The sequence below is a fragment of the Rhinatrema bivittatum genome, chromosome 8, assembly GCF_901001135.1.
Source record: "Rhinatrema bivittatum chromosome 8, aRhiBiv1.1, whole genome shotgun sequence".
In the NCBI taxonomy this organism is placed as follows: domain Eukaryota; kingdom Metazoa; phylum Chordata; class Amphibia; order Gymnophiona; family Rhinatrematidae; genus Rhinatrema; species Rhinatrema bivittatum.
This window is the reverse complement of record NC_042622.1, coordinates 2200527-2215677: the sequence shown is the minus strand read 5'-3', so window position 1 is coordinate 2215677 and position 15151 is coordinate 2200527. Positions and strand designations below refer to the sequence as shown.

The 15151-nt window shown below is 44.4% G+C and overlaps 1 protein-coding gene across 1 annotated transcript in view; it reads left to right on the top strand.

Moving 5' to 3' along the window:
• Positions 1-11021, top strand: part of MAPRE1 (microtubule associated protein RP/EB family member 1) — a 98039-nt gene extending 87018 nt beyond the window's left edge. The window contains 1 exon segment of the mRNA XM_029611025.1: positions 9897-11021. Within this exon segment, the coding sequence (XP_029466885.1) occupies positions 9897-9953 (57 nt within the window). The 3' untranslated portion in view covers positions 9954-11021.
• The last annotated feature ends 4130 nt before the right edge of the window (positions 11022-15151 follow it).

The window sequence follows — 15151 nt, the reverse complement described above, 5'->3', positions numbered from 1 at the left end:
AATCACCTGGACCGGATGGTATACACCCCAGGGTTCTGAAGGCACTCTGAAATGAAACTTCAGATCTGTTAGTAAAAATGTGTAACCTATCATTAAAATCATCCATTGTACCTGAAGACTGGAGGGTGGCTAATGTAACACCAATATTTAAAAAGGGCTCTGGGGCGATCTGGGAAATTATAGACCAGTTAGCCTGACTTCAGTGCTAGGAAAAATAGTGGAAAGTGTTTTAAATATCAAAATCACAGAACATATCGAAATACATGGTTTAATGGAACAAAGTCAGCATGGCTTTACCCAAGGCAAGTCTTGCCTCACAAATCTTCACTTTTTTGAAGAAGTTAATAAACATGTGGATAAAGGTGAAACGGTAGATGTAGTGTATTTGGATTTTCAGAAGGCATTTGACAAAGTTCCTCATGAGAGGCTTCTAGGAAAAGTAAAAAGTCATGGGATAGGAGGTGATGTCCTTTCGTGGATTACAAATTGGTTAAAAGACAGGAAACAGAATAGGATTAAATGGACAATTACCTCAGTGGAGGGGAGTGGGCAGTGGAGTGCCTCAGGGATCTGTACTGGGACCTGTGCTTTTCAATATATTTATGAATGATCTGGAAAGGGATAAGAGTGAGGTAATCAAATTTGCAGATGACATAAAATTATTCAGAGTAATTAAATCACAAGCAGGATGTGGTAAATTGCCGGAAGACCTTGAGACTGAAAATTGGTCATCCAAATGGCAGCTGAAATTTAATGTGGATAAGTGCAAGGTGATGCATATAGGGAAAAACCCATGCTATAGTTACATATTAGGAGCTACCACCCAGGAATGAGATCCAGGCATCATAGTGAATAATACATTGAAATCAGTTCAGTGTGCTTCGGCAATCAAAAAAGCAAACAGAACGTTAGGAATTATTAGGGAATGGTGAATAAAACAGAAAATATTATAATGCCTCTATCTCTCCATGGTGAGACCGCACCTTGAATACCGTGTACAATTCTGGTCGCCGCATCTCAAAAAAGATATAATTGCGATGGAGAAGGTACAGAGAAGGGCTACCAAAATGATAAGGGGAATGGAACAACTTCCCTATGAGGAAAGACTAAAGAGGTTAGGGCTTTTCAGCTTGGAGAAGAGACGGCTGAGGGTGGGATATGATAGAGATGTTTAAAATCATGAGAGGTCTAGAACGGGTAAATGTGAATCGGTTATTTACTTTTTCGGATAATAGGAGGACTAAGGGGCACTGCATGAAGTTAGCATGGGGCACATTTAAAACAAATTGGAAAAAGTTCTTTTTCACTCAACGCACAATTAAACTCTGGAATTTGTTGCCAGAGGAAGTGGTTAGTGCAGTTAGTGTAGCTGTGTTTAAAAAAGGATTGGATAAGTTCTTGGAGGAGAAGTCCATTACCTGCTATTAAGTTCACTTAGAGAATAGCCACTGCCATTAGCAATGGTTACATGGAATAGACTTAGTTTTTGGGTACTTGCCAGGTTCTTATGGCCTGGATTGGCCACTGTTGGAAACAGGATGCTGGGCTTGATGGAGCCTTGGTCTGACCCAGTATAGCATGCTCTTAAAGATGTATTCTGTATATATGTGTCTATGTGTGTCAATATGAAATGTACACTAAGGAAAACAAAATTATCAGGTAAGTAATTTCTCTGTTATCCCGAAATCAATAACATTCTTCCCTCTAAACTGCCTGCGTTCCTGGTCAAAACGCTGTGGCTGCACAAAAGATCCTCCTACTTATTTGAATCAATCACATTGCGCAAAATGTGCTGATACACATCTATAACAATGATGGCCAATCTATTTCCTGATTCAGTCTCCTAGGTTGGAGAGTGCCCAATTAAACAAAAAACTGTTTTATATATAAATTTTCTTGAGATATGATAGGGGTCATAGATGTTTTCTATTCGTAAGAAGTCCCTTTTTTGTATGACAATCTGGGAACGTTGTTTGACATGTTTGGCTGCTGGGGGTAGGGGAATTCTGCGATAAAACTCAGGAGGGCCCATTAAATGTTTAATGCGGGATGCAATGTCATCCTATGGGTAGCCTGTCTGTGATTTTCATAATTATGGGATATGTTATCTATGCTTGTTCAGTGTCTGTTGTGAATATCTGCCTTATGTTCAAATTAAATGTTTAAAAAAAAAAAGTTAGATGGTTTTCCTGGGCACCTTGATCTCCCGTTTGTAAAAAGGGGTCTGACTATGCTCCCTTAATCTGAATCATGCGTACATCCACATAGAAGTCTTCCCAAGTCACCAGAAGTATCTCTGGTTCGTGGTGGGAAAACAGTACTTCCAGTATCTGGTGTTGCTGTTTGGGCTCACGTCAGCCCCATGTGTCTTTACAAAATGCCTGGCCACATTGGCGGTGCACCTCCACAGGATGAGAGTACGTTTTTCCTTATCAGGACGATTGACTGGTTAAGAGCACCTCTCAGGGGCCGTCTAGTCCATGGGCTTGACCATCCAGGTGTTGGAGTCACTAGGGTTTGTCATCAACTACCTGAAGTCCTATCTCAGCCTGTCACCTCAGTTGGACTTCATAGGAGCCCTGCTAGACACAGCTCAGGCTAAGGCCTTCCTGCTTTGTCAAAGGGCCATCACCCTGATGACCACCACGGCAGAGATTCAGCAGAGCTAGCAGATGTCAGCCTGGAATATGTTGAGGATATTTGGTCGCAGTTGTTAGTCTACCCAGTGTGCTGCGGCAATCAAAAAAGCAAACAATATTAGGAATTATTAGGAAGGGAATGGAAAATAAAACAGAGGATATAATGTCTCTGCATCACTCCATGGTGAGACCACACCTTGAATACTGTGTGCAGTTCTGGTCACTGCATCTCAAAAAGGATATAGCTGCACTGGAGAAAGTGCAGAGAAGGGCGACCAAAATAAGGGGTATGGAACAGCTGCCTTACAAGGAAAAATAAAGACGTTAGGACTGTTCATTTTGGAGAAGAGACGACTGAGGAAGGGGATATGATAGAAGTCTACAAAATCATGAAAGGACTTGAACAAGTTAATGTAAATCGGTTATTTCCTCTCTCAGATAATAGGACTAGGGGGCACTCCATGAAATTAGCAAGTAGCTAATTTAAAACAAATCAAAGAAAATTTTTTTACTCAACTCATAGTTAAGCTCTGGAATTCATTGCTAGAGGATGTGGTTATAGCAGATAGTGTAACTGGGTTTAAAAAAGGTTTGGATAAGTTCCTAGAGGAGAAATCATAAACTGCTATGTCTGTAATTAAGGAATAGTAGCTTGTGATCTGTCTAATGTTTGGGTACTTGTGACTTCGATTAGTCACTGTTGGAATCGGGATACTGGGCTTGATGGACCCAGGGTCTGACCCAGTATGACATATCTTATGTTCTTATGTTGCTCACTTGAAACGATTGTGCATGTGCAAAGCCTAGTGGACCCTGAGGTCACTATGGTGCCAGGAGATGCAGAGCCTCCAGGATCGCATCTGATTCATTCACCCCTCTGGGACTCCTTGTCCTAGTGGTAGGTACTTTTGAATCTGGAATGGGGAATATCCTTCCAAAGTCCTCCTACCCAAGTTGTCTTAACCATGGATGTGTCCACTCTGGACTGGGAACTCATGTAATGGGCTCAGTATCAAGGGTCTCTAGTCTGCCCAGGAACACAGTTGTCAAATCAATTTCCTGGAGCTTCGGTTGATCAGGTACATGCTATAGGCTTTCAGACTGGCTGTCCAACAAAGTTGTCCTGTTTCAAACAGGCAACAAAGTAGTGATGCAGTATGTTGGTAGGCTGTGAGGTAAAGGGTCATACCTCCTGTGTTGGGGACATGGCCCAGATCTGGTCATGGGCCCTGTCCCAAGGATGGTGCTTAGGGCTGTGTACTTGGCCAGAACGGGGAACGTGTTAGCAGACAGTCGTGCCTTCAGACCCCACGAGTGGTCTTTGTACCAAAGGGTTATGAATCATATCTTCTGCCTCTGGGGGAGCCTGGACTTGAATCTCTTTGCATCCCCTTGCAACAGGAAGGTACCTTTGGTTCTGCTCCCTATACAGGACAGATGGCAAACTAGCCCTCTGTCCTTCTGTAAGTGTATCCTGGTCTTCTGTAAGCGTATCCTCAGATTCCTGTAGTAGCGAAGACTCTTGAAGCTTTACCAAGGACAAGGGGACTATGATTCTCATAATCCCTTATTGGCTGAGAGAGATCTGGTTTCTACTTCTGTGGGAGTTGTCCATTCGGAGGCTGATCAATCTAGAGACTTCCAGATCTCATCACACAAGATCCAGGCAGGTTGAGAGATCCCAACCTCCAGGCCCTGTTACTCACAGCCTGGATGTTGAGAGGTTAGTTTTGCAACCACTTGATCTTTCCGAAGATGTCTCTGGGTCCTGGAGGCTTCTAGAAAACCTTCCACTAGAAAGTCCTATTGACTGAAGTGGAGGAGGTTTTCGATGTGAGCAGAAGGCCCTAATCCGAACACCTGCCCACACAGAAGCTTCTTGATTATTTCTGCACCCATCGGAAGCTGGCTTGAAGATCATTAGTTCATTTATGTGCAATTGGTACAAACCACCATGGTGTAGATAGTACAGCCATCTCTATACAGCCTTTAGTTGTACACTTCATGTGGGGTCTGCTTCAATTGAAGCCTCCTGTAAGGCCTCCCCATGGTGTCTTGGGACCTCAGTGCTGGTAGCTCAACTGATGAAAGTTCCTTTTGAGCTGCTGCGCACCTATGACCTGAATTACCTGACCTGGAAGGTCATATGTTTTGGTGGCAGTCACCTCAGTACGCAGAGTCAGCGAGTTCCAGGCTTTAATGACTTATCCAGCTTGCACTGATTTTAGCATGACAGGGTGGTCTTGGGTACACACACTAAGTTCCTGCCTAAAGTGGTGGTGAACTTTCATCTTAACCAGTCTATTGTTCTGCCAACATTTTTTTCCAGGCCCCATTCACACCAAGGTGAACAAGCCCTGCACAGTTTGGCTGCTAACGAGCCTTAGCCTTCCATGTGGAGCAGACAGAAGCCCATAGACAGTCCACCCAAGTTAGTTTCTTTTGATAGAAATAGGTTGCCAAACACAGTATCAAATTGGCTAGCAGACTGCATCTTTCTGTTCTGGCCAGTCGGGACTGCATCTTAAGGTCCGTGTCAAGGCTCATTGTGTCCGAGCCATGGCACAGTCGGTGGCCCACTTGTGAGCTGTTCTTGTGGAGGAGATTTGCAAAGCTGTGACATGGAGTTCTCTCTACACCAGAGCTTTCCAAAGTGTGTGTCGCGACACTTTACTGTGTCGCCTGAGGTGTGCCGGTGTGTCGCGCAAGCCCGGTGCACGTGACACACCGGCAAGTGGGAACCAATGCAGCCGCCGGTGGACCTCATCCCACTGGCGGCTGAGCAGTGAAGTTTCGCAGGGCTGGGCTGTGTGCCGGAGTCACACAGCATGAAGATCGGTGAGCCGTGGTGGAACTTACCGTATTTTTCGCTCCATAAGACGCACTTTTTTCCCCCAAAAGTGGGGGGGAAATGTATGTGTGTCTTATGGAGCGAATATAAAAAAAAAACAAACAAAAATCTAACAACCCCCCCCCCTGCTGACTCCCCCAAGACCTGCCGACTTAATTTACTGCAACCCCCCACCCTCCTGACCCCCCCCAAGACCTGCCGATTTAATTTACTGCAACCCCCCAAGACCTGACGACTTAATTTACTGCAAACCCCCACCCTCCTGACCCCCCAAGACCTGCCAAACGTCCCTGGTGGTCCAGCGGGGGTCCGGGAACGATCTCCTGGGCTTCGGCCGTCGGCTGCCAGTAATCAAAATGGCGCCGACGGCCCTTTGCCCTCACTATGTCACTGAGACCGACCAATAGCAGCGGTCGGTCCCAGTGACATAGGGAGGGCAAAGGGCCGTCGGCGCCATTTTGATTACTGGCAGCCGACGGCCCACGCCCAGGAGATCGTTCCGGGACCGCTCCTGGACCCCCGCTGGACCACCAGGGACGTTTGGCAGGTCTTGGGGGAGTCAGGAGGGTGGGGGAGTCAGGAGGGTGGGGTTTTTTTGGGGGGGGGGGAGGGGTTCCCAGAGAAAGAAAAGTTTTCTGATCTGGGGAGTGGACCGAAATGGCCCTCCCCAGACCCGAAAACAAAATGGGGAGAAAAAAAAAAGCTATGCACTCCCCTAATTTGCTCCATAAGACGCCCAGACGCAGAGCCGGTTTAGCACAAATTTTTTTTTATTTATTTTCCCCCTCTGAATCCTAGGTGCGTCTTATGTTTGGGGGAATTTCAGTGGATGCACAGTTACAGAACTGGAGGTGCAGGATTTATATTGACATTCTGTCCCTTCCTATAAATTCCAGTCTTGAAACTGGCCAGCTTTTTAAAATTACGCAGAAGATCCTTTGGACTTTCTTATTAACACCAAATATTCAAATCTGTGTTCATCCCATCAAGCTCATATCTCATTAAAGAGGTAAATTGAATAACACAATAACTTTGTTTTATTATTGTTATTCATAAATTAGAACAATAACATTAAGCTTGGAATATTATATAGTTTTAATATAAATGAGAGGTTTTCACAAGATAGGTTGTGTCGTGAAACATTTTATTATGTATATATTTAAGGAAACATACATAAATTGTCGAAATACATTTAGTTCGTTTAACCTTTAACCTCTGGTTTGCTAGTAAACTGAATTACTGTGTCCCGAAATTATGTTTGTCTAAAAAGTGTGTCACCAACATGAAAAGTTTGGAAAGCTCTGCTCTACACATTCACATCTCAGCTATTGCTTGGATAGGGATGGCTGACATGGTAGTAGGTTTGGCCAATCTGTTTGAGGTGTAGAACCAAACTCTCCCCGCCTAAGGCTTGTTTGGGCTCAGGCTCTCTCTCCCTCTGTTATCAGCACCATTGTTGTGCCCGTTGGCACTTTTTTGGGATGTGTTGGTTCCCTTTTGTATTGGGGGGGCAGCCTGTAGCTAGGGATTCACCCACATGTGAGAACTACCGTCCTGCTTGTCCTAGGAGAAAGAGTTGCTTACCTGTAAGAGGGGTTCTCCTAGGACAGCAGAATGTTAGTCCTCGGGGGAAACCTGCCCGCCACCCCGCGGAGTTGGGTTTTTCCTGTTTTTTCTCTTTTGATTTGTCTAATTCTGTTAAGACTGAAAGAGGGACCCTGCATGGATGCATGGTATAGGGCATGCTGGGCATGTTCAGTATGGCAGTTCAAAGTTCGGGAAACTTTGACATGTTTTCTGTGTTGGGGCTCCATCTGTCACCCATGTGTAAGGACTAACATCCTGCTGTCCTTGGAGAACCCCTGTTACAGGTAAGCAACACTGCTTTACCTTCAGACTAGGGACACTCCATGAAACTGAGCAGATTTAAAACGGGAAAGCTTTTTCACTCGGTGCACAGTCAGCTGAGGAATCTCTTGCCAGAGGATGTATGATGTAAGGCAGGGGTCGGGAACCCATGGCTCGCGAGCCAGATATGGCTCTTTTGAGGGCTGCATCTGGCTCGCAGACAAGTGTCGCCATACTTCGCGGTTCCCCGCTGACCCAGCTGCTCCCCGGTCCTCCGCCGCCCGGGCTTAAAATGCTGTCAGCCCGGGCGGAACGCGGCAGGACAGCTGGAGTCAGCGGCACCGGCGTGCTCTCTTCTCCTCCCCCCCCCCCCCCCCGCGGCCCGGAAGAGGAAGTGGAGAGCATCGGGTGCCTGCGCGGGAAGAAGAGACCACACTAGCGTGGTCTCTTCTTCCGCGCAGGCACCCGATGCTCACCACTTCCTCTTCCGGGCCGCGGGGGGGGGGGGGAGGAGAAGAGAGCACGCCGACTGGAGTCATCCGGGTGCCTGCGCGGGAGTCATCGGGTGTCAGCCGGGTGCCAGCGCTGGAGTCATCGCGCAGGCACCCGATGCTCTCCACTTCCTCTTCCGGGCCGCGGGAAGAAGAGAGCACGCCGGTGCTCTCTTCTTCCCGCGGCCCGGAAGAGGAAGTGGAGAGCATCGGGTGCCTGCGCGGGAAGAAGACTGCAGCGCGGCTCGGAGGAAAATGAAAATCTTCAACCGCGGCCGATGGGACTCCGCCTTCGCCTCCGCGAGGGCTGAAAATGAAGGAGGTTAGCGTTGGGAGGTGGCTGCTGCTGCCGCGAGTTCCCGGGGGGGGGGGGGGGGGAGAGTGAATGAGCGAGCAAGCATGTGTGTTTGAGATCCTGTGTGTGTGAGTGAGAGATTGCATGTATGTGAATGATTGATTGAGAGCCTGTATATGTGAAAGAGAATATGTCTGTGATTGAGATCCTGCCTGTGAGAGAGAGAGCATGAATGTAAGTTTACCATTGGGAACCTGTATGTGTAAGTTTGTAATTGAAAACCTGTTTGTTTGAAAGAGTATGTGTGTATGATTGAGATCCTTTGTGTGTGAGAGAGATCATGTGTATGTATGATTAAGAGCCTGTGTGTATAAGTAAGAGAGAGATCATGTGTGTCTGTCTGATTGACAGCTGGTTTAGGTGATGGAGCATGTGAGTATGTGATTGAGAGCCTGTGTTTAAATGAGAGAGAGAGACCATGTGTGTCTGTGTGTGATTGAGAGCTGATTTAGGTGAGGGAGCATGTGAGTATGTGATTGAGAGCCTGTGTGTAAATGAGAGAAAGAGAGGACATGTTTGTAAGCATGTGAATGAGAGTCTGTGTGTGAGAGAAAAAGACAGCATGTATTTATGTGATTGAAAGCCTGTGTGTGTGTAAGCGTGAAAAGATAGACAGCATGTGTGTAAATGTGTAATTAAGAGCCTATATAAGTGAGAGAGAAAAAACATTTGTATATGTGAGTGACTGAGAGCATGTGTGTATAAGTGTGTCATTGAGAGCCAGTGTGAGAGAGAGCGCTGGTATGTGACTGAGAGAGGAGAAAGTTCCAAGCAAACCACCCCACCTCCTGCTAATTCAGAACAATCTCAGGACACCTGGATATCAAACGTTCCCAGGTATGCAGAGCAAAAAAATTTTTGTATCCTTATTATTTTTCATTACTGGATCTTTGTGTCTGCTATTTTGAAATATTTTGTTGGTATCTGGAAATGTTTTATATGAGTTTTTAATTATTGGATATTCCACTCAGCTGTTTCGAAATATGTTCTTTTTGTTAGTACAGTTTTACTGCTGATGATTTTATATTTCTTGATTTGTTTTATAAGGATGGGTGATGTTTCTTGTTTCCTTTGTTACACTGCATACAGAGACTCTGGCTTGTTGCAGTTTCCAATTCAGTTTTTGTCTGCATGCTTCTTGTTATGCGTTTTGGTCTCTTTATTCTATGTTAGGTGAGGGACAGCACGTGATTCAGGTGAGGTTTTCTGCTGGCGTGTAGTTTCTGTGTAGGACTCTATAGCAGCCTGACTTGGTCCGTTTTCCTAATAGGAGATGTATTGGTGTCTTAAGGCCTGGTGTAATATTTTCAGAGACTTATTGTACTTTAAAAGTGTGATCTTACATAAAATGCACACATTTACTTGTATTTAGTTTTAAACATATTGTATGGCTCTCATGGAATTACATTTTAAAATATGTGGCGTTTATGGCTCTCTCAGCCAAAAAGGTTCCTGACCCCTGATGTAAGGAGACGCAGTGCCCTATTTGATGTGAGGAGACGCAGTGCCCTATTTGATGTGAGGAGACGCAGTTCCGGTTGCCCTGTTTGAAATGGGGAGTGTGTTTTCACTGCTGCAGAATTGGATGTAGATGCACATTGGGGATTGGCAGGGAGGTCAGCTTCGCGTTTCACTGGGTTATGGTGGTGTAATGAGACACACAGGCCTCTGACCTTTCATCCAGATTAACCTTTTTTCTTTTTTCTCCCCAGGAGGGCTTCGTGATACCTGATGAAGGGACACCTCTAGAAGAACAGGAAGAGTACTGAAGTCCACAGGGCAGTGTCGTTGGAATTCTTTGCCCCAAATCACGTGCTTACTGTAAAATTCCCTTTTATTATTCTTCAAAGACTTTGTTTCTTGGCAGAAGCAAAAAGTACCTCTCCTTGAAAAGTGCACTTTGCTGAAGTTTCATTTCTTTCCCGTGGTCTCATGTTGTGTAGCAGAGCAGTGTTAACACCTAATCAGTTCAGGCCATTGGGCAAGGTCCAAGGTAGGGGCATTTTTGGAGGTTGTGCAGTTACTTGTCTGTGAAGAGTTAATTTGATTGTCGTGATGTACGGAGCTAGAGGTTGATATAATGTAGGAAATGGAGACTAACAAAGTTGTTGATTAAACTCGGATTCCCAACATAGTTTCAATTAATGTGTGAAATTAGTGCAAATGAATTTAATAAACAAATGCCTTAGGAGTATTTAAAATATGTTTCAGTGTAAGAGATTCATGCACTCTAGTAATTAGTGACCAAGAGAGTATTCTTTTGGAGATTTATGGCCTCTTGTCTTTGTAAACTGGAGTTCATAAGGTTTAATTCGGCAAGCTGCTCAGACATCACTAAATAGATATGTGGTGTCCATTTGAGAGCTATGGGGTGGCAGATGAGCTTTTCTATGCCTCTGTCACTCTTCTCTGAAAGATTTTCTGCCCCCTTTGCAAACGTTCATTTGTACTTTTCCTCTTGCACTCTTTCCGACCTCAGCTGCTGCTTGTAGGTCCTCTTTTATCCCTTGCTGAGAATAACTCAAGTGTCTTCACCTGGCTCTGCATATAGCTGTATAGAAGGCAAAACCTTTCTGATGAAACTGTTGTAGTGCATGAATTTGTGTGGAATTCAGAGATGAATCCCAATCAGTTAAAGACAATATAATGCCAAAAATGCAAGTAACGAGCCATTGTTTAATCTGCAGTGGTGCTATTTCTGATTCTTGTGTGGCCTTTTAAGACTTTTGTTGCCCTGAAATTTCATTTTACTGAAGAGATGTTCCATTTGGACTTTCTCAACAGGGTTTTTCTACTTTTGAAACAGTTTCTAAATAAAATTCTGTATTTGAAATCTTCATGTAGTGGAATTTTTCTTGACCTGGGGTAGTAAATGTGGAGAGGAAAACCTGCACTGTCACACGAGTCCTTGGCATGGAGAGCATTTTTCTCTCTCCTATGGCCATTTGTGCAGTGCTGATTTCTGCCACGTCGTCATCCTGGCGGTCTTTTGGTTTCCTTTTCTCCTCTGTGGCTTAAGTGAAAGGTGGAGACCAGCACTGGCCTCTGATTTTGGTTTCATGTGCACAGGTTTTCTTTTTTTAGTGCTGGGGGAATTCTGCAACTACTGTGGAATGCAGACCTTGTGCAGAACTCTCCCTTCCCGCAGATTTCCTCCTCCGACTCGCAGAATCCATTGCAGCCACATGCTTCTCCCTTCCAAATGCTCTACCAGAAGCATCGCAGCATGGGTGAGATTAGCAAGCAGCACCATGCAAAGTTCAGGACCCTACAATCGGATAAATGGTGGGGGGAGGGGAGGAGAGAGTGTTTCTAGTGGGCACTCAAGGTATGAGGGGAAAGCAAGTGAATGGGGACAGGGGCAGAGAGGCCAAGTGGGATTCATATTTCTGTTCTGAGCCAGAGGTCTGCAGCCTTTGACATGTGGGAGGGAGGTTCTGGAAGCCAAATTTAGGCTCTTAGGTAGAAAGCTTAAATCCAGACCCTCCAGGGTAGCATTCTCTGAAATGCTCCCTGTTCCACGCGCAGGTCACCAGAGGCAGGCAGAGCTCCGGAGTCTCAATGCGTGGATGAGACGATGGTGCAAGGAAGAAGGATTCAGTTTTGTAAGGAACTGAGGAACCTTTTGGGGAAGGGAGGAGTCTCTTCCGAAGGGATGGGCTCCACCTTAATCAGGGTGGAACCAGACTGCTGGCATTAACCTTTAAAAAGGAGATTGTTCTAGTTTAAAAGCTGCTCTAAGGGGAAAGCTGACAATCACTCAGCAGCACATGGTTCGGAGAGAGGTATCTTCAAAGGATACTAATGATGCATTAGAATTAGGGCATCCCGACAGTGAGGTTCCAATAAGAAAAGTAGTCCAAGTGCCTGTAACTAAAAACTCACCTGAGCAAAAAATTCTAACTTATCCCTATCAATTAAAAAGCAGAATGAAAATACAAACAAAAAACAAACTTTGAAATGTTTGTATGCTAATGCCAGAAGTCTAAGAAGTAAGATGGGAGAATTAGAATGTATAGCAGTGAATGATGACATAGACTTAATTGACATCTCAGAGACAAGGTGGAAGGAGGATAACCAATGGGACAGTGCTATACAGGGGTACACACATCTCAATGACAGAGAGGAGCATCTGGGAGGCGGTGTGGCGCTTTATGTCCAGGATGGCATAGAGTCCAACAGGATAAACATCCTGCATGAGACTAAATGCACAATCAAATCTTTATGGGTAAAAATCCCTTGTGTGTCGGGGAAGACTACAGTGATAGGGGTATACTACTGTCCACCTGGTCAAGATGCTGAGCCTGACAGTGAAATGCTAAGAGAAATTAGGGACGCTAACCAAATTGGTAGTGCGGTGATAATGGGAGACTTCAATTACCCTTCTCTAAAAAGACGTCATGTAAATATAATTTTACTTAATGTGCTAATTACTTAGAGCCATCATAACACCTGCAGGCATACCAGCGTTTTTTGCTTTGAGGTCTTGCCACTTCAGGTCACATTTAATCATTGGCTCTAGTCCTTTATTCTACGACGTATTTTTTAAGTTTTTGCATTTTTCATAAAATTCTGTATCGGGGTTGAATCTTCCTTAAAGTGACTCAAAATGTCAAAATCACAAATCAGTCCGCGCGTTTCGCATCGCTGCATCAGGGACTGAAACACACTCTGCTTCAATTTTTTACGGATTGCCCCGTTTTACTCAGATTACTTGCTTGGCTATTAATTTTCTGCGAAGGACAAACAACTTGTAGTTACTTAATGAAGCACATTGTAGTAATGTAAAATAATTTGGCACATACCTTGGGGGTGCTGAATAGAAGCAACAGTAAACTCACCCAACCTTGCCGCCATTTCCTCTTGCCGGCGTCTGAGCAAAGTTGCCGCGAGAAGTCCACTGAATTTAAATGATTTTTCACCTGTATGAAATCAATCCAATTCAGCTGTGTGTGAAATCAGTACAATTCAGCTGCGGAGATGACGTTTACATAAAATGGACCCACTCAATTTCTTTATTGAGTCCATGAGGATGCACTGTATTTAATATGTAAATCCATCGTTGCTCACATTGGCGAAGACGCTGTACTCTGTCACCCCGTCTCCTATGTTGAGATATAATTTCCAAAACTGTCCATTTTATCTCTGTGAATACATGTTTGTTCCAAAAAATGTGTGACCAGTGGCTCCTCGATTCTTCCCGTTTTTAAACAGCACTTATGTTCTGTTAAGCGAGTACGAACGGGGCGCTTTGTCATGCCCACATAGATTAAAGGACAAGGGCAAAAAATGGCATAGACAACATGTGATGTTCTACACGAAGATTGAGGTAACTGCATGGTACGTCCTGTTGCAGTGCAAATTGTGGTCTGAGATGATTTTAGAGTGCACAACGTGCAACCAGCACAAGTAGTTTCTGTGGTGTGAGAAATTGATGGTTCGCATAGACTTGAATGCACCACTTGATCCTTAATGTTCATGCCTCTGGAGTAGGCTATTCGTATGGGTTCATTAAACATGGGATGAAGATCCTGCAAGATAGACCAATGTGTTCTAATGGCTCTGCTGATAGAGGGAGACGCCAATGAATGCCTCATAACCAAGGTCTGCGGGTTCGAATCTGACAACCTCCTTGGAAGGAACAAATAGTCTCGATTGGAGTACAGAGCGCGTCGATATGCCTTCTTCACGCAAGACACCGGGTACCCCCTTTGCAGAAATCGTTTTGCTAAATGTTCAGCCTGCAATTTGAATTCTGCCTCTTCAGTACATAAACGTCGAATGCGCATAAATTGTCCCACAGGAAGGTTGGATTTGAAGGTATGCGGGTGGAAGCTATCAAATTTTAAAAAATTGTTGCGCTCGTTCTGCTTCCGATAGAGAGTGGTGATAACGGTGTCTGCCCTTCTGGTTATGAGGATATCCAGAAAAGCTATTTGATATTGGTGATAATTGATGGTGAATTTTAAACATGAATTCAAATTATTTAGCCACGAATGAAACTCTAGTAGGGTTTCAACAGAGCCTTGCCAAATTATGAACACATCGTCTATATATCGTTTCCAATGCTTAATCTGAGCGACCCACTGATTCTGGTATATGTGCTGTTTCTCGAATGCAGTGACAAATAAATTAGCCACATCCGGCGCCATGGCTGCGCCCATGGCGGTGCCCCAAATTTGCAAATAAAATTTATTCTGAAACATAAAGTAGTTCTTGCTTAATGCTAAATGTAACAGCTCAATCGCAAATGATGTGGGAATGCGTTGTGGAGGCATACGATTATTCAATTACCCCAATATTGAATGGTTAAATGTATCATCGGGACACACTAGAGAGATAACGTTCCTGGATGGAATAAATGATAGCTTTATGGAGCAATTGGTTCAGGAACCGATGAGAGAGGGAGCAATTTTAGATCTAATTCTCAGTGGAGCACAGGACTTGGTGAGAGAGGTAACGGTGGTGGGGCCGCTTGGCAATAGTGATCATAATATGATCAAATTTGAATTAATGACTGGAAGAGGAACAGTGTGTAAATCCAAGGCTCTCGTGCTAAACTTTCAAAAGGGAAACTTTGATAAAATGAGAAAAATTGTTAGAAAAAAACTGAAAGGAGCAGCTATTCCACACATTAAGAAAGGTGGAAGGAAGGCAAAACGATTAATGACATGGTTAAAAGGTGAGGTGAAAGAGGCTATTTTAGCCAAAACATCTTCATTAAAAAACTGGAAGAAGGATACAACAGAAGAAAATAGGATAAAACATAAGCATTATCAAGTTAAATATAAGACGGGGTCCATCAAGCCCAGCATCCTGTCTCCAACAGTGGCCAATCCAGGCCATAAGAACCTGGCAAGTACCCAAAAACTAAGTCTATTCCATGTTACCAGTGGCTAATTTCTAAGTCAACTTAATGGCAGGTAATGGACTTCTCCTCCAAGAACTTATCCAATCCTTTTTTAAA